Source organism: Daphnia carinata, chromosome 1 (assembly GCF_022539665.2).
Source record: "Daphnia carinata strain CSIRO-1 chromosome 1, CSIRO_AGI_Dcar_HiC_V3, whole genome shotgun sequence".
Classification (NCBI taxonomy): domain Eukaryota; kingdom Metazoa; phylum Arthropoda; class Branchiopoda; order Diplostraca; family Daphniidae; genus Daphnia; species Daphnia carinata.
Genome location: NC_081331.1, coordinates 4,412,458 through 4,430,655, shown reverse-complemented (window position 1 = coordinate 4,430,655; position 18,198 = coordinate 4,412,458). Strand labels below are relative to the sequence as shown.

General features: G+C 39.4%; 3 protein-coding genes across 7 annotated transcripts; 1 reads left to right on the top strand and 2 right to left on the bottom strand.

Annotated features, from left to right (window-relative positions):
* The first annotated feature begins 411 nt into the window (after nt 1-411).
* Nucleotides 412-15,425, top strand: LOC130691847 (lachesin-like). Of its 4 annotated transcripts, none has more exons than XM_057514855.2 (10): nt 412-606; nt 13,057-13,187; nt 13,548-13,682; nt 13,755-13,830; nt 13,903-14,067; nt 14,139-14,264; nt 14,341-14,646; nt 14,711-14,752; nt 14,804-14,968; nt 15,084-15,425. In XM_057514855.2, the coding sequence occupies exons 1-10, from the start codon at nt 555-557 to the stop codon at nt 15,158-15,160; spliced, it is 1,275 nt and encodes a 424-aa protein (XP_057370838.1). In that variant the 5' UTR covers nt 412-554; the 3' UTR covers nt 15,161-15,425. The 4 variants fall into 4 exon arrangements, with proteins under 4 accessions (XP_057370838.1, XP_057370840.1, XP_057370837.1 ...); XM_057514857.1 differs by having other exon boundaries at nt 466-602; XM_057514854.1 differs by lacking the exon at nt 412-606 and adding an exon at nt 8,205-8,359.
* Nucleotides 15,426-15,443: 18 nt separating this feature from the next.
* Nucleotides 15,444-16,827, bottom strand: LOC130691874 (uncharacterized). Its single transcript, XM_057514896.2, has 5 exons — nt 16,509-16,827; nt 16,288-16,446; nt 16,107-16,227; nt 15,864-16,039; nt 15,444-15,783 (listed from the first exon to the last, which is right to left on the bottom strand). The coding sequence occupies exons 1-5, from the start codon at nt 16,671-16,673 to the stop codon at nt 15,706-15,708; spliced, it is 699 nt and encodes a 232-aa protein (XP_057370879.1). The 5' UTR covers nt 16,674-16,827; the 3' UTR covers nt 15,444-15,705.
* A 251-nt stretch (nt 16,828-17,078) lies between these two features.
* LOC130691870 (DNA-3-methyladenine glycosylase-like) lies at nt 17,079-18,169 on the bottom strand. 2 transcript variants are annotated; one of them, XM_057514892.2, is made up of 2 exons: nt 18,121-18,169; nt 17,079-17,949 (listed from the first exon to the last, which is right to left on the bottom strand). In XM_057514892.2, the coding sequence occupies exon 2, from the start codon at nt 17,894-17,896 to the stop codon at nt 17,138-17,140; it is 759 nt and encodes a 252-aa protein (XP_057370875.1). In that variant the 5' UTR covers nt 17,897-17,949; nt 18,121-18,169; the 3' UTR covers nt 17,079-17,137. The 2 variants fall into 2 exon arrangements, with proteins under 2 accessions (XP_057370875.1, XP_057370876.1); XM_057514893.2 differs by lacking the exon at nt 18,121-18,169 and adding an exon at nt 18,062-18,078.
* Between the last annotated feature and the right edge of the window lie 29 nt (nt 18,170-18,198).

Below are 18,198 nucleotides of genomic sequence, written 5' to 3'. Positions count from 1 at the left end.
ATCATTGCACATTATGTCAGCTTTATTAAATAGCTATAGATCAAAAAGATGAAACCAAATAAATAACATTGCGGGCATTTTTTCATAACGGCGCGTTGAAAACGTAAGGTTGCATTTAATTCCATTCGCCGCCATGTAATTTGGGTTAATATTTAAACTTACGTGTTTTTTTTTTACTGAGACGGTCTTATTTTATTTTTATGAATTTCAATATTAGTTTATATCCTGTTATTATTTCCCCATTTTTACACATTGCAGTTAACTGATTAATTGATTGTTAGTTTGTTACCATTTACATCGAAAAAACAATTGCTAGCGCATCCAATTTAAAATAATTGCAACGCCGTCGACGAAAACGTGAACTAGTTGAAAATGTGCTGCAAAGAAAGTTTGTGCTCCTGTCGTATAATAACTTTTGAATTTTTCATATTGAATAACGTTGTGAAACGATCGATAACATGCTGCCTAAAAGAGTGGATGCTGAATAAGTGATCTCCTTCTCATGGGATTCTGTTTTCTGCTCAAAGACGTTTGAAAAGAAAAATGTTCACCGTATGATGTCGATCCATACTGATGGTGTTTCGAGGCCAACGATCGAACAAGTAGGTGGGCGTTTTTTCCCCCTTCGTTTTCCAGCACATGCTCTTATGTTTAAAATGTTTTACTTCCTTTTCAAACTATTCAATCTGATAGATTTCGATTATTAAGGGTAGGTTGTGTAGAAAGTAACTTACTAATTATGAATGTCGGGAGGATGTACGTCGATAAAACACGTTCAATCAAGACAGGAAATTGAACTTTTAGAAATTATTTTATCGGCATCATTTCTTTTCTTGGCGGAAATGAAATAAAAAAAAGCTACCTTTCTTTTAACCGGATGTAGAGCAAAATGCAATCAATGGGGCAAAAAAAAAAATGGCGCGCATATGGGCATGTGTGACAGCTGGTCTACAGTGACCGGAAGCACTGAGATGTGCTAATCTTTTTTCACATCTAAATGTCATCAGACAAGTCTCTCCATTCACGTAGAAGCCCAAAGTGATACTTGTTTCGTGTTCTTTACTGGCAGATAGGAAATGAACATCAACGTTTGTGTTACCATTTATGACGATGTTGACATTATTCGGGGGGGGGGGGGGGAGGGCAGCTCTCGATTCAATCAAATGCGTTTCGTTCAACTGTGTGTAAGCATATAAGCCCTTCTTCGCGAACCGTACAAAGGAAACGTAAAGATAGAGGAAATTTCATCGTCGAAAAAAGAAAACTTGAGAACGATAAAGAGTTGGGTCTTTGCGACCGTACAAAAAGTAATAACAGTAGGTAGGGACAACGGGACGTGAAGGCTGTACTTTTTTGGCGTACGAAACACAGTTTTTTGTAACAGTGAAATTGCTTACATTTATTGAGAGAGAAGAAAAGGCAATTGATTTTTATTTTCCCCATTTTATTTTAGTTTGTTGCAACGAAATGACTTCTCTCCTTGTATTCAAGTGGTGTGACTGGACCCGCATGCGTCAGTAATACATGTCCCCAGGCCACTGCCACGCTATTCAATTGTCTAATGCACACGCTCACGCTTTTTCGCAAAACACCTCTTTTTTTTTTGCCTTTTCATTTTTTGTGCCTTACTCTGCAATATATGAAAAAAATCTATTGAATTGAAAAGGTCGTCAAACAACAAAAAAGGGAAGTCTCGTTTTGAAACATTACAAAAGATAATTAAATGCACAGCCAGTAAAATTTCGGACTTCTTTTTTGTTCTTTGTCGATATTGCCTCCTCTGAACTTGAGTGACAGTACCATCTGGCGAGTAAATGACAGCCATTTATTTTCTGTTATTATTTTTATATTATAACCCCCCCCTTCCAATCTTCGATTTTTCTTTTTGCTTACCCCCCCCCCCCCCCCCCCCCCCCCCCGTTCGCCTAACGCCATTTTTCATTTGAGGGCCCCTCCTTCCGTTCTGTCTGTTCACATATTCAATCGTCCATTGAAGAAGTGAGAAGAAGGGGCGAGAGTTTGCTGCGTATGCGGATAGATTCCGGTTATGTTCTTTCAAATGATGGTCTTTTCTCCGATTTCCCTCCGCCATGCCCTGCGGTGTGTGTAGTCGGTTAAAGTTATACCGGATCCTTCAACAACAATATCGACATTGTCGATATTCACCCTCTTCACTTGACCCTTTTTTTTCTGCGTCTCATCTCTTTGACATTCTTTTTTTTTTATTCGTTCTTCTCAATGTCCTCCGTTTTATTCCTCCCCCCTGCCGCACAACTGGACTTGCTATCCCCAGCTGTGCTTCATCGACACTTTGCTATGGCTATGCGTGTCAAGCTCATCATTCCGCTCAACTTGCTATAGTTTCTCTATACACGCATAGGGTGACGTCATAATAACTTATGGAGCGGCAAACACTTTTGTTTTTCTTGTTCAAGTGAAAGTAACAAATAACGCGGAAGACATTTCCAGTCGATTGGGTTTAGACCTTTTTTTTTTATTTAGGGTTTCGTCGTCTATGAGCGTTGAGAAGAGGCGTTAGTTGTCATAATATTACAAAATGCCTTAAAAAAAAAAGACGTAACACGAGCTTTACATGAATGTGTGTATAGCCATCGGATATGTGCACGCCAGCACCGTTTGTCTGTCAAAATGTGTGTGTGGGGTGGCGCGTGATGACAATCGGCCATTGTTCCCGTTTCAAATCCTTCCCCGGTGCAGGGCATTTTGTTTTTGTTTTTTTACGACTATCGTATATTTTTTATACTGAATCTTTCGGTTTACCCCTAAACAGTTGATTTCCTCTTCGTTTGAATGCCGTATAAATCAAAGAATGTTTCTTCGATTGCCATCCATTAAATTTTATTCCGTGTGAGGGAGGGGGGGGCAATGAGATTTACGAATTGTTTGGATTGGTGTCGGATGACGATCGAGAAAAAGACGGTCATCGCGTGGCTCTGCCATGACAATGAGCAAATAGGGCGATTTCGATCGATATGTCGGGCCAGCTAAATCATGTTTTATCTAATAAAATGGGGCGAGTGGAATGGATGGCCCGCGGATCGTATTTCACGCATCGCGGTTTTTGTTGCCGAACCCGACTTGAAATGCAGATGCCAACACAATGGGGACGAATGCGCTTGGCAATCGCGTCGCGTTATTACCGTATGGGGTACGGGATGGGTTGAAATTCTTTTCAATTGAAACGTGGAGAACCGTAAGAGTCCACTCGTCTTTCAGGTGCCATCGCAGCGAAAAATCTTTTCTATCACCATCCACAATTGTAGGAGAGTTGGTAATGATACGCACACACCCTACAGCTATTCATACAGTGCTCACATCAGCACAAAAAAAAAAAAAAAATGCGTAAAATTTCATTTTTTTTTTTATTGTTTATAATCAATGTGGGGGAAGGGAAGACATTGTCGATTGCCATTGTTTTTTTTTATTCTGGGATTCAGAAAAACAAAAGGGAAGAACGAATAATACTTTCAAATTGCTGACTTGATGATTTCTTTATTCGTCCTTTATCCAACAGAAAAATGTGAAGATGACATCGAATTGAATTCGATTTTTCTTTTAATTGAAAATCTCATCAAATCAGTTTTTTTCCATTCAAGAAAAAAAGTGTAATGACTTAAATGAATCCCATCAGTTGATCATCGACTGATTGAATAGTTTTTTTTTTTGGTGAGCAACGGGATTAATGTGGTACGCTGGGCGCGAAAACGAACCCTGTTGTTATGTTGTTTCCTTTTTTTTTCTATGAAAATGGATCGTGTTATCCACCAGAGTGTTTTTCTTTTTGTTTTTCCAAACCATCCACACCAACCACCAACGCCCTACCCCCATACGTCTATGTATCTACTCACGGGGTCGGGGGGAAAGAGAGCCCGAGCGCGCGCGATCAATTAACTACTCTACAGCACCGCGGGGAAATCAAACGTATGTTTTTCCTCGGCCGCAGGGAAACACGCACGACTCTTACAAGAAAATAGAAAAAAAAAATTCTTACGTACATAAATATATCTAATACTTTATCCTATCGAGTAAATATGTGTTCATGGATCCGAAACACACCTCGTACATAGATCTATATGGGGAGGCCATCCGTTAAGACCTTTGCTCGTTCCATGCTTTTCTCTCTCTTTTTTTTTTTTTTTTAAACATACCATTTCATTTTCCGCGTGTGTGTAGACGGTACAAGTCCCAATATACATGCCGGATTTTGCCCGCGACTTGAAAACTCACGCGGCCCGAAATTCCCGAAGGTGTTTGTCGGAATCGCCAGGGCCTATGTCATTCGAACAAGGGAGGTCGACCCGGCGTGTCACGAACTTGTGATCACCAGCAAATCGATTTAGGTCCTTAAAAGAAAAGAAAAAAGAAACGATGAAATCCCGCTAATTAGTTTTAGCAAACCGACATCTATGAAATCTAATCGGAAATAGATGAGACGAGGATATTTAGAACACGAGCCAAAATTTTTTGTTCGTCTTGCGAAAAGGACATTTTAACAAAGTAGTTTGGTGTCATTTTCTATTGTGTATACAACGTTTCTTTTTGCTGATGCAGCGCAAGTTGGCGCATAAGAAAAAAGTCACAAAGTTAATTGAAAAATGATGGTCGACTTTTTGAGCTGAGGACGGAGAGCGGGGCGCACACATCAACTCCTGCTGTTGCAAAGGGAGCACGGCTTATAGCAACGCAGCAGCTGCATCATCAGCTGCGGATGTGCCATGAGGTTCTGATGGGATTGCTGAGGAGGATCATCCCAAGAGCTCGTCAGTGTTGCCACTTTGCAACACGGAACCTCCATTAACCTTAATCTCTCACTCTCGTTGGTATAGAACTATCTTGTTTTTAAGGGAGAAAAACACAAAAAAGACCAGCCTCGTATTTTCTTTCTGCTTATCCTAAAAGCCAATCAGCATCCGAAATTCACATCGTCCTATGTATGCACTTACTTTTTATACCTGAAATCAATACGGTGAGAAACCCTCACGACCGGAAATGACGATAGTCGGAGAAAACAGTGTGCGCGGGTGGTTGTATCTGTTTAACAATCCAACAAGTTGGGGGGAGAGGATCAAAAAAGTCGCAACATCCAAACTAGTTTTATTATTTTTCCCCGGCAACCCAGCGATGCGTTTATTTTGCGCGAGTCTAATTCCTGCGTTTTTATAATAATGAACTTTTTTTTCGCTCTTTCAAATTGCGTATTTGGGAATACTTTTGTGTTACAAGCTAAAAATGAGTTTTAGCTTTTTATTTGCCTAGTGGGGGTGTGCGTTAATTCGTGTTGGGTCTGACGCTTACGGCCTCCAAATGACGATGCTCAAGCGAATAGTTGCGCATCCCTTAACTTTTTTTCGGGCACGTTAAATCCTATAGGAAGTAAAGGATCTCTTTTTTAAATGCTGGATTTTGTTAAATGGATTTTCTTTGTCTGCATCCGGAATATTGATTTATTCCCCATCTTCTTATTTGCTTTTGTCTATGCGAAACGGTAGAAGAAAGTTGGCCTCTTTAAAAAATCACCCGACTTACCTGGACGAAGTCCCTTTGCGTACATTTGAAACCATTGCCATTTGAAACTGGCACACAAAAAAATGGCGGCTTCCCTTTTTCTTTGTGCAAACCTTCCACTGCATTTCACAACTTTTATTAGAGTATTTTCTTTTTTGTATAGCTGCGTATAGTCGACATTTATTTATACGTAACGAAATGGACAGTGCGCGCGATGTATATGAGAAAGTAGACACACAAAAAGAAGAGAGATATAGTTGCTGTCCATCTCTTCTCATCCGTTTCACGACGTATATTTATATAAGACTTTATAGAGCCACCTTTGGCCGCAGCCGGGGCTTTGCTGACATCGTTTTTCTCCCTTGGCCGTCGTCTAAAGCATGATGCACGACTCCCAATAGGATTTCTTTCCATCTTTAGCCATTTTGCGCTTCACCCCCCCCCCCCCCATCCCTTGAAAAAAAAGAAAAACTTTTTATTTATTTTTTTTTTTTTTTCCCTTGGTAAAGAGATCGTAATAGTCGCCTTTTTCATATGCTCGTTGCCTCTATATGCAATAATGGAATAATACGTGTATTTATATACTGTACACACTGGGTGTCTAGGATGAGAGACCTTGTATTACCAAGTCGCAATTTATACTTTACCCTTTTTGATATGCTACATCATGGATTTGTTTTTTTGGCTCGTAGTTGTGTGTCTTCTTTCTTTCTATTAGAGAACACACGATATACCAAGATGAACGAACGGCACACATGTAGCCGCTTTATTATCTTTTGTCGCTTATTATTCCATTTTTGTGTTGTATTAAGCGCAAGTCACTGTGTACCACCGTAAAAGAAAAACATATCAGTTGTCTGATGAATCGGACAACGATGAAAAATGCGGACGTCCTGATTTATGTGAATTTCTTTTCCCTTCTCTTCTTCCCTCCGCACAGCCTACGCCCTTTTCTTCCCTCCGTCATTTACACGGCCCCCTTTTATTACATTTTCTGCTTTTCTTTTGAATAAATAAGATTCTATTACAGACCAAATGTGACAAGTTTGATAGAGAAAAGTTCAACCGATCGCAAGTTGGTTTTTTTTTCTTTTACTATTCAAAAGTAGTCGGATGATGTACAGGCAAAAGCGGATTAGTTTAAAGAAAAGGGCATTCCTCCGTCTCTCTCTCGTTACCAATGCCAGTTTTAATTATTGAACGGATAGAAATCCTATGCAAGGGAAAATACGTTCGATATTAAAAAAAAGACGGTAAATTAAACTGTCGCAGTTGCATTTCATCGATCATTAGACCGTTTAAATTCGCGGCTAGTTGTGCCATCCTCGCAGCACCAAAAAAAAAGGAAACACTTGACTGCGTCTAGTCGATGTTAGTTTTATACACACAAACTATATATGGCTGATCTAATCCTAATGGGTAACTGACGTGCGCTGGCCGTCACGTCTAGCGCGTGAACTCGCCGCCAACGTTTGTCACGCAGCTACAATGATATCCGTTCCCCAAGGCACCTTCTTTTTTTGCAAAGTACGTGGAAATAGCGTTGCGTGATTTCGCTGAAAGTTTTCAATCGGGGGGGGGGGGAAGAATTTTTTTCTGGACAGAAATGACAATTATTTTCTATGCCGTTTGAAAATACTACTGAGAAATAATTTTTTTTTTTCAAATGAATGTTTCACTGTCAAAAGTTATTTCACGCTCTAATTTTAGGATATGCCCTGCGGCTACGTGACGCCTTTTTTCCTTTTAGGTAGGGGGGGGGGGGTTGACGCCGACGACGACCGATTGATCATTACTCAACCGTCGGACTCTTTTGCTGTGGTGACGATGGTTTTTTCTCGGGAGGGGTATGGACATCTGTTTTACCACAGCCAAAAGTTTCTTAGTTTCTTTCCAAAAAATGCAATGGAATCCACATAAGCAGATGGATAGATGATTGAGGAGGCGCTGATGCTTAGAAAGAAAAAAAAAAACTGGCATGGAAATTGTCTCTTTAACAAACTGGGCATTAACTTAATTTTTATCGTAATTTCATCTCCAGCTAGAAGCGATTTTATCTTCTAAATGTATAACAATTTGTGATGAGGTCTTGCATCGAAAGTTCAAGCGTGTGGATATGATTGGATGTTGATGTCCTTTTTGGTTGGCGCGTTTGTTCATGACCCGTGTTGGACAGTTCTCATTAAGACGTCGCTGACATACAGCGGATGACCGCCAAGTTTTGTCCCTGATAAAAAGACCACTGACGTCTGCTAAAGGTAAAAAAAAAATCAAAGTTTTATAGAGAGAAAAGGAAAAAAAAAAAATCTGATGAGATCTTCAACGCGGATCGTTCCACACGACCGCTACAGAAAATGACTAGTTTGGTCTCTCTTGTCTGACAGTTCCTTTTTTTGGGGTTGAAGTGTGTAAAGAGCATGCGCGAGCTACACACGATGCCCATTAACCACCCGTTGTGTGCCATGTATAAGTCATCCAGCCGGTCTCTGTCTCCCACCTCCCCCCATCTTTGACTTTTGAGGGGGAGTCGTTCCTTGTGTTTGCATTATACGCTTATATGCCACGTCGTCCTCTTCATAGTTCAATCCCGTATCGTCCGCCGTCGTAGACAGACGTGTATTTTGCCCCCCCCCGTTTAAAAAACTGGCTTGTGAAAAAAGAAGAATTTCGAATCGTTTTGTGTTTTGATATTGGCTTTTTAAAACAAGAGGCAATTTATAGTCCGTGGGATATGCGACTATAGAATTTTCCATTTTTTTTTTTTTTTCAAATTGAAGGATGACGATCGCTTTTATCGTCTTTCATTTGTTACTCCAATCGTTCACTGTGTTTGGTAAGTTGAAAACAATTTATTTCCTTTTAAATTTTCGTTGAACATTTGATAAGAAGAAGGCGATAGGATTTTCTTTGCTAATGGATTGAAAAGCTATTTTGACCTTTTGGGTTCGTAGGGGTGGAATAGACGTAAGCTCAGACACTTGTAGGATTCCCCCTGCTTTGCCGCTCCCGTTGAGTCGTGAGCACTACAGTGATGTGATTCTTAGCGGGGGAAGAAACGCGTAGCACGTCAAACAGTTTTTTGGTATTCTGAAATTCTTCGAAAAGAGCAGATCGAATTGCGTGTAGTTAATGAAAATGTATGTGGCTTTGCTTCGCCAGAATGAAAGAAGACATACAAGTTGGTCCTCTTATTAGAAGAGGACCCTTGTCGGCTCTTCTCAAAATATGTAATAATAATATCCGGGGGGATTTTTGTTACACGAGATGACCATCCCACCGCATTATTGTCATAGTTCTCATTGCACCTGTGTTTCTTTTTTTTTTTTCAATTCATTAAAATGTATCGAACGTTAATTGTCAGGTCGGACCCTCATGGATTTTGATGGAATTTGAGATGTAGGGCAACTACACGTTAATGAACCGTATGCAATGTAAAGGTCGCCCATTTAAAGGGGCTTAATATTGTTTTGTTAAAAGATACACACACGAATGTTTGCACGTAGGCAGTCGAGCGTTTAGGGATTCTTTTTTGCGTGTGTGTGTACAGTAAAGTTCGTCGTTATATTTACTTTCGTGTTAGATGAGCGAACATCTATTTTACGGTGATTTCCTTCTTCGTTTTGTTTATTTTCGAATTGAGATGGTATGGAAATAGGGACGAGCGCAACTTATTGTAAATACGCCGACGGGGGAATTCATTACGTGCAACATCATCAACCAATAGAAATGATAAGATCGGGAGCGTGCAGCAAACAAGGCCAATCGCATACGCAACTGCTAATCACGCACGAAATAATGCAATAGAGACTAGGCTCTCCACGTACATTGTGAGACGATGTATTATTTACAAAAGAGGCTGTCTAAACAAAAAATCTCCCTCTAAGACATCTTCCAATCAAGGGATCATTATTAAATGATTTTCGCCCTTTCTTTTCATTCAGTATTTCATAATTTCATTTACCAATTAAATGGAGTCGTCTCATGAATGACCTATTGCATTTTAAATTGTTGATTAAATTTTTTGTAAAACAACAAGTTTGACGTACGTTGATGACTCCATGTATGTCCATGTAACGCTTAATTGCTCTTAAAAGAAACGTCATAAGCTTATCTTGATGTCTCTATTTGAAGTTGGCCCTTGTAACCTCTTTCCCCCCATCATATTGGGCCTGTCGGATCACGTTCAATGATCCCTGCCAAGATATCCGGAATAGGTCTTGATCCGTAGATGAAATATGGAGAGACATCTATGCTATACTCGGGCGTACATAGTAGTAGCGGTTTACTTTACCGACAGGTTAGCGACCCTGTTATTTTACTTCCAATAGCCGCAATTCAAACATTGATGACGTCACTGCGTAGCTTAGTACCGCGTTTCACTGTCTTAATACGTTGCGATTATCTTTGTCGTAATGAATTTGATGCCATTGGCAAAACAATTGGTTTTCAAGACACTCAATTTGTGTGTCCACTTGTTGGGAAGTAAGCGGACAAATGTATTCATCCGTTAAAGGATAAAAATCAGTGGTTTTCTTCTAATAAAATAAACAGGTCGACAAGAATTACAATGAGCATGAGAGGAGAGCGCATCAATGATTTGTTAAAACAAAAAAGAAAAGTTGAAGACAAAAGGTCACCAATCACAAAGTCACGAGTCGAGTAAAAATAAATTTAAAAAAAGTTAGAACCCGCGTTCGTTTCTTAATACTCTATGGATTTTTTTTTGTGGTTTTCCTTTTCTTGTTTTGATTATACATTTTTTAGAAACATGTATGAAGATGAGCTTCACTTCTTTGTTGAATTCAATAGTTTTTAGCCATGCCTAAGCTGCCTCCCTTATATATTTTTTGTTGTATAAATTCTTATCTCTTCATTATCTGGAGGCGTTCTGAAAACCCAGATAAGGTGATGATGTTGCATCGCGGTACGTATAAAGGCATTCTATCTTGATCCTGCCAGTTGATGTTAATAAACCATTGTGTTCATCAGAGCGCAAAGTTGAGATAGAGCGAAGGACTTTTTTCTCTCCCTTCCCTTTTTGTTGCTATATACGAACGTGCTGTGCACGCTAGAGACACACGCATAACAGATTGTTTGTTGTTGGGCTTATTTCGGGTCTAAAGCACTTCTTTTCTTAGTCAACGCACGTCAACACCTATGCGCTCTTATGTTACCATTAGGCTTATTGTTATAGGCATTTTGCGAAGAGGAGCTTATTTATAAGAGTTGAGATTAAACGGCGCAAGGTTGGGGTGCACACTCACTCGTAATTGCGTAACATATTCCACCTTAAAGGTTCCAAAATTGCGTTTAACGTGAAATATTACGGCCACTACAAATCCACTAGGAATGTCATTTTCTTTTCCTGTCCTCCCCCAATTTCACAAACTATGCCGTATGGAAAGAATGGAAAAAAAGAGGAATTTTTCTTTTGTTTTCTGAAAAATTGATTCAATCGAAATAGACGACAAACACGCACGGCAAAAAAAAAAGACAGCATTGAACACATCCCCGCCATTGCTTCAACTTGGAACCTGTCACTTGCTATTATTATATTACTTTTTTTATTATTGTTTTTCACGTGTTTTTTTTTTGTTATTTTGACGTTGCCAGTCGGACAATTTAATGGATTACGTCTCCGGCCAGCAATTCCTAGTAGTACCAAACAGTTTTTCTCTTTTTTTTTTTATTCATTTTAGTCGTCAAAACAAAGAGTGGATAAGCATTTTCAAAGAAAATGTTTAAATCATATAATCATTGCGCTTAAAGTTCGATTTTTCACATTTTCTACTGAGCTACGTCATATTTCTTGTTTGAAAGCAAATTAACTTTGAAAGTTTTACTCTCCACCTTTTTCTCAAAACTTGTTAGACATTGACAAGTTCAATCTAGTTTAACGGGCTACACGCGCCTTTAAACAGTTAGTAGTATTGATACTTCCATTATTCCGGACAGTTTTGTATTTTTAAAAATCCAAGTTTCATTTTCCCTTTTCTTTTTTCTTGAAATAAGTGGCACGGCGGCTTGTTTTATGTACATGCAAAACACATGTCAACGTCGTTTTAAAAAAAGTCTTGCCGCTTTCCTTTGATGATACAACTGCATTTGATACAATTTCTTGAAAATGGAGAGAAAAACCGATATGAAAAACGGTGCGAAGAAAGAAAATATGCGCAACGATAAGAAGATTCTAAAAATTTTTCTTCTTATTTCACGGCTCAAACCGTGATATCTTTCGTTTCTCAACATGCTTTACTTTTTTTTTTCCTTTTTTTGTTTTTTTGTTTTTTGTTTTAAATCTTCTTGGCGCCTTACGTGTTCGGTTTTTGCTTTTTCAACTGCCGCGCGCGCTCTATATTTAAATCCGATGATGGGCTAGTTTGTCCTCACGCCACACATTCCAACGATAGCACTTCTGCGTCGTGCACGTTGGCGTCTGTGGAACTCTCGAATTTCAAATTCTGTCTGAATGATTTGACAAAAAAAAAAAAAAGGCCAAAAGCGAGGAATGAAATAGCGGACTGCTAGCATTTCTTTCCTCTCGTGGCGGAGGTCGTGTTTTTAATTCATTTTTAGTTGTTGTTGAATGACGAAAACAGCAAGTCGGACACGGAATGAAAGATGAGGTACAAGAGAGTTTTAGTGGTATGAGAGTTGTGCTTGTAGCTCTCATAAATATAGCTCGATATGTATTTTTGAAAAGAAATAGGACGCGCCTGCGCGCGCCCATTTGAATTGCATTTAATGAGGAGCAGATGTTCACACAAGACGACGTTCGACACAGTTGAAAGAGAATTTTATTTTTTTTTTTCTTAATCGAAAATAAAGAAGATGAAGTTGAAAGAAGAGTCGCAGGTGGTATAACCAGAGAATATATATCCGTCATCGTATGCGCAAGCCATTAGATTGGGTATCAAGATTTATTGCCTATCAAATACGAAGCGACTATTTTTGGTCATTTCCTAGTCGTAAATTTCCCCCTCTTTTCTTTTTTAATTTGTCTTTTTCTAATACTTCTTATCCGAGTTCCAATACGGAATGAACGAAATAAATCATTCGAAAGATTTGGCGGTTGAAATAAACAATAGTGGATGTCCTCTAAACACGCATAAAACACATGACCTTTGGCTAAATATCGCAAGATCTGATCACGGCAAGAATACAAGATGACAGTCAATTAAACGACTGTCATCGACATCATCACGCCTAGTTTGCGCTCGCTATACTATCTAAACGTGTACTGTCACTTTTAGCCAAGCTGTTTTTTTTCTTTTTCTATTTTCGCCATCGTTGTTCCTTTTATTTATTTTTTTCCCTCTCCCGTTGGGGTTATACGACACCTTCTTTTCGCTTCTTGATTGAATCCCATCTGCGTCCCCGTCCCAACAGCTGCGATGAAGAAATAATCAAAAGTCGCATCCCCCGTCAAGTCTTCTTTATACACGATGTATATATCTTTTTTTTTTTCTCTTTTCTTACTTAAGCTTATTTTATTTATTTTTTTTTATCTTCGTTTACCGTTTATCTTAGGAGCCGGCAGCAGCGGGACAGTTAGCGGAGAACAGGCGCCTATTTTCCTAGAGCCTGTTAACAATGCCACCGTCGTAATTGGAAGGGACGCCAGCCTCACCTGCACCGTAGAGCATTTAGGGGCTAATAAGGTTCATAATAGCTTCCTCCTTCCGTTCTCTTGCCTTGGCGGGCGCTAACACGCTTTACTTTGGGCAAATTGACTTTGAAAAAAAAAAAAAATGCTATTTTCCTCTTGACCTGTCCTTCACATCAAATTTTCACTTGTTGCCTTTCCTAAATGATTAGAGTGTTTTTTATAATAAGCTCAGAAAATTGGCAGCTTAAAAGTTTTTCCTCTTTTTTATAACTTTAAAGTTGATAACTTTTTCATCAACAGCTGAAATTTAATTCGGGGAAATGTGTTGTTACTGTTTTTCTCAAGAAAATTCATAAATAACTGGACTGAAGTGGTAGTTTTATGATTGATTGGAATTTTTTTTGTCGAGTAGGTTGCATGGATCCATTTGGACCGTCACATGATTGTTGCCATCCATCAACATCTCGTGACCCGAATCCCGCGTTACAGCGCCACTCACGATGCTCATCGAAACACTTGGACGCTCACGCTTCGCGGTGCTCAACCGGTTTGTTCATTTTGAACATTTTTGTTGAAAAGAAAAGGAATTCACTAACATGAAAAAAAAACATTTTTAAAGGAGGATGCCGGAAGATATTTGTGCCAAGTCAATTCCAACCCTATGATCACGCAAGTCGGCATCGTTGATGTCGTCGGTAATCTTTCGGCATCTTACGATTCTAACTATTTATAATATACTTGATCATTTTTGTTTTGGTTTTTCGTAGTGCCGCCGGTGATTGTCGATGCTGGCAGCTCTGCGTCGCACATAACGATCCGTGAAGGATTAAGTTTGACGCTCACCTGTCGTGGTGATGGAGTCCCAGCACCGAAAGTCACTTGGCGCCGCGAAGACGGACGCCCTATTTTTCTCGGCGAGAAAAGAAAAGACGGTATGGCATTTTTACGTTTAAAATAGCAATCGACATCGCGCTAATCTCATTACATTTGGTTCCCGATGTAGCAATGAGTGACGGCGAAAGTTTGACACTCAACAAAATTGGACGGACGGAATCTGGAGCCTATTTGTGTATCGCTTCCAATGGCGTCCCGCCATCCGTTTCCAAAAGGATCTGGGTCGATGTGGAATGTGAGTAACGTCTTTAAATCATTTTGATTTACTTTTTTCAGTGGCGGCGCAAAGATTTAATTTGTTTATTTGACAGTTCCTCCAAATGTTTGGGTTCCAGCTCAAATAGTCGGATTGCCACTGGGAGGATCTGTTACATTTGATTGTTTCACTGAAGCTCAACCGAAGGCCATTACTTACTGGGCTCGAACGTCAGGCGGCCCACCCGAATCGGATCTCGTACTGTTACCTAGTCGCAGGATTCACGCCGATTCGACCAGCAACGGCTATCGGACACACATGAACTTGACTATCCAATCGTTTGAAGCCAAAGATATAGGCACTTATCGATGTGTGGCTAAAAATTCTCTTGGCGAAGCAGAAGGATCAGTTCAGCTAATGGGTTCGTTTAATAATGAATAACATCGTTGACAATTATTTTTAAAAATTGATTGTTAACTTAATAGAAACGGAACCGGATAATTCAAATAACGACATGATTGTTGAAGGTATCAGAATGAAAATTTCAAAACGGTACAATATAATAATATTTTAAATAGATTTCCCTAGCGTTGAATCACGACAGACAACCCCACAGAAAACGACAGTGATACCTCGATCTACTGCTAAACCCAGCACGAGTACGTGGCAACAAGGGAATCGGGTTCAGTTTATCAGCAACAATTCGTATTCAACTGGACGCCAATCAACAGTCCGTAACTCAGGTAATTGATGCAAATATCCCATTAAAAACTATCAATACCTTTCGATTTATTCGTACAAATCGTATGCTGATATTCCAACTCAACCGTATGTTGAATCTGTTGCCATTGGATGCAGGTTTACCTTTGTTACCACGCTGGCCCCAGCAACTAACCACCGTTGTTCTCCTGGTCGTGGTCAACAAGTTACTTTGATGAATTGTTTCGTTGTGAGGCCGTACATTATCCCTGTTTTTCAAATCTTAAATAATTTATATATTTAAAAAAGCTTCAACTCAGGTTGGATGCAAAGCCCCCGTGCTCACCAAATGACAGTTTGCAACAAAAATCTCCCCCCCAAAAAACAACCGTAAATCCATTTGACCTGTTCTTCGTTATACCCAACAATTGTTTTGTTTGTAAATATCACTATACTTTTGCCGGTAAATGCTGTATACATGCCAGAGAGAAAGATTGGAAATGACGTATTCATAGGTACGCAAAGAATTATGAGGTATTTGTAATTAAAAATATTGAACTCGAATAGGACACACAAATATGGCGAATGGGACGGCGTAGTCTGTGACCGTAACAGAACGAGTGGAAAGTAACGAGTTAGTAAGTAAAAATTTAGAAAATACCTTTAGTAGGAACGTTTAGAAATGTTTAAACAGTTAAAAAGATAATTTTGAAAAGGCTGAAAATCATTTTTGGCGTTGTCCGCTGTGAGACCAGGATGAGAGCAGCATGCCATGCGAGTCTTACAATTTGTTGAGGAATTCAGAGATTTGTTTAACCACAACAACCCATTTACCATGGAAAGCAGGCTTGCATTTCATCTGTGACATTAAGTATTTTTTTTTATAAAATGTTATTGGATGCCCTCGAGAGTGAGGCAAAAAGACAAACAAATTGAGACCTGTTCAGCAATGAGTCCCTCGGGAGTCAATCGGAATTTCGAATAACCAAATCCTATTGGAACAGAAACGGTAGAAACTCTTTCCATCGTGTCGTCATCACTCGTAACACATGCTGTAACGCTACTAGCCTTCATTACATCTGTAATGATGTACACGCTTTTAGCGCTGACCAGATCTAAAATCGATGAAAACTTAAATTTACTCTACATGCCTCTGTAATGTTGTCAGTTATTTATATGTACCAGGAATGTTTTGCTTCAGGCAAAGGTCTCCTTCGCTCAAATTCAGTGGGATGAGAAATTTGTGAAGCCCTTCGACAGTCAAGTGTATCGACTTTGATCCCAAATCGATGTCCTTCTCCCACTGTGCATGTTGAAAATCACATTAAAATGAAACGAAGAATGCACAAAGCTGCTGATGTACCTTTTCGGGCTGATTGCCGACGTCCTCTGTGTGTGGCTTCGCGCTGTTCAACAAACGATCAAGGTCAGTTTTTTCCAGCTCAATGACTTGAGAAACGTGGCCAAGTACATGGTAAGTGGCTCCCGCCAGCGAATGCTTAATCTTTTGACCTACGCTTTCCTTGTTAGAAACATTTTTATTTTGCAAGTACTTTTAGCCGGTTGTGAAAGTAAAGTAGTTACCGATTTGCTCTTAACGAAAACTGAGAATAGGCCGAAATCATCAGCATTCGAGAGGTAAGGAACTGGTACGAGTTTGCTCTCAGAAAGTAATTCTTTCCCTATAAAGCCACGAGTAGCATGCCAAACTGTATCGAGCAAATCTTTCTCGGAAGCTGTGTTTGCCATGTTTTAGTTTTTTCTTGCAAAATGGGAGTTTTTCAGTTTAATTCGTCAAATATTGGGGAGCGTGATGAAGACGCAACCGTCTCAACAGACTTTTGGACCTTCAATATGGCCGTCGATCCTGATGGTGTTCTACGGCCGTAGAACACTTTTCAAATTTCGCAATTCATCATAACCGTTATTGGTTTATTAAGTATGTACAACGCTTCCTTTGTGAAATAAAACTTGACAATATTACGAAGTCGGATATTTTAAAATGTGCTATTGGTATGCCGGACAAAAGGATCTGGATTATTACATTACCGGAAACGTTTCTCTTTAGGCAAACTCCTAGGACACGTGGCACAACCAATGTAATGCAAATGTTTGAAGAATCTTTATTGGCGATTTAACACAGGATTTGTTTATTCTGGTATAACACACACTTCGAGAAACAAGTTGACTTAAACAATTTTTACTTATGATTTTTATGTTTTCTTTGATTTATCAAGGACGCTGACGCTCTTAGAATCACTCACGTAAAACCTTAATGGAGCATCAATCCACTCAGCAGCTTTTTTACTTAAACCAATTCTAGTCGATGTTACGGTTACAAATTCCGGCTGAGGACTCCAATCTTCTATCCAGATTCTAGACGAGGGATCCGCTAGGTCCACCTTATTAAATTCTTTTGTGATACCGAACGAAAGACACAATTTAGAAGGCCCGTTGCATAACTGGTGTGTCGGTAGACCATGGCACGACTTTTTTTGAGACTCGGAACGGATTTGTTGCATTCGTTCAAATCCAGAAAGGGGTTCTATGGCACGTATTAGAACGGCTTTTCCCTCTCCTCCGCTCGAGATGTTGAAACAGTGATACATTCCATAGATAGAAAAGACGTATACAGTCCCAGGTTTCATAAACATCGGCTCGGTACGCACCGAACGTTTACAACTTGAATGAGCAGCTTTATCCACCATGCCCAGGTATGCTTCAGTTTCTACTATTCTGCCACAGATATGCTCCCCATTGTTAATCTGCCTCACTAGGACTTTACCTAGTAAGGCATTTGCCAGGAGAGAGCTTTCTTGATTGAAAAACTCATCTCCCAATCGGGTTTTGATAGGTGGAAACGAAGGTAAGGCAACTGGTGGCAGATGAGGAAGTAATTTACATTTTCTTTTTCTTGGAGGTTCCCCAACTTTTGCATTTAGTTTCTTGAAGTAAATACTTGAATTACTCATCTTCTGAAATGTTCTAATGTTCGTGCGTCACGAAGTACAAATAGATGCAAAAACTAGAAGGAAATGTAAAAATTTACAAAATTAATCTACTACCTGCGTTTGACATATGCCTTAAAAGTTCAAAAATGTTCTTTCTCATTCAGAATGTTAAAAAAATATGCGTACATTTTTATTTTCGAATTAACGATTAGTAGTAAACGAAATGCCTTTTGATTTTCCAGTACCTGAAAACATGCCCGTTTGTTTGTTTTTTTCTTTTTGTCTTGATCTATTTGACTTTGATTCTTGTTAATGCGAAGGCA

What these genes read in the sequence shown, in the direction of transcription:
- LOC130691870 (XM_057514892.2), bottom strand. Translation starts at nt 17,896, where the DNA reads ATGAGTAATTCAAGTATTTACTTCAAGAAACTAAATGCAAAAGTTGGG.
- LOC130691847 (XM_057514854.1), top strand. Translation starts at nt 8,305, where the DNA reads ATGACGATCGCTTTTATCGTCTTTCATTTGTTACTCCAATCGTTCACT. An exon ending in CGGCGAGAAAAGAAAAGACG is followed by an intron (nt 14,068 to 14,138) that starts GTATGGCATTTT and finishes TTCCCGATGTAG; the next exon opens with CAATGAGTGACGGCGAAAGT. An exon ending in ATCAACAGTCCGTAACTCAG is followed by an intron (nt 14,969 to 15,083) that starts GTAATTGATGCA and finishes CATTGGATGCAG; the next exon opens with GTTTACCTTTGTTACCACGC.
- LOC130691874 (XM_057514896.2), bottom strand. Translation starts at nt 16,673, where the DNA reads ATGGCAAACACAGCTTCCGAGAAAGATTTGCTCGATACAGTTTGGCAT. An exon ending in TTTTCGTTAAGAGCAAATCG is followed by an intron (nt 16,447 to 16,508) that starts GTAACTACTTTA and finishes GTTTCTAACAAG; the next exon opens with GAAAGCGTAGGTCAAAAGAT. An exon ending in TCGGCAATCAGCCCGAAAAG is followed by an intron (nt 16,228 to 16,287) that starts GTACATCAGCAG and finishes CAACATGCACAG; the next exon opens with TGGGAGAAGGACATCGATTT.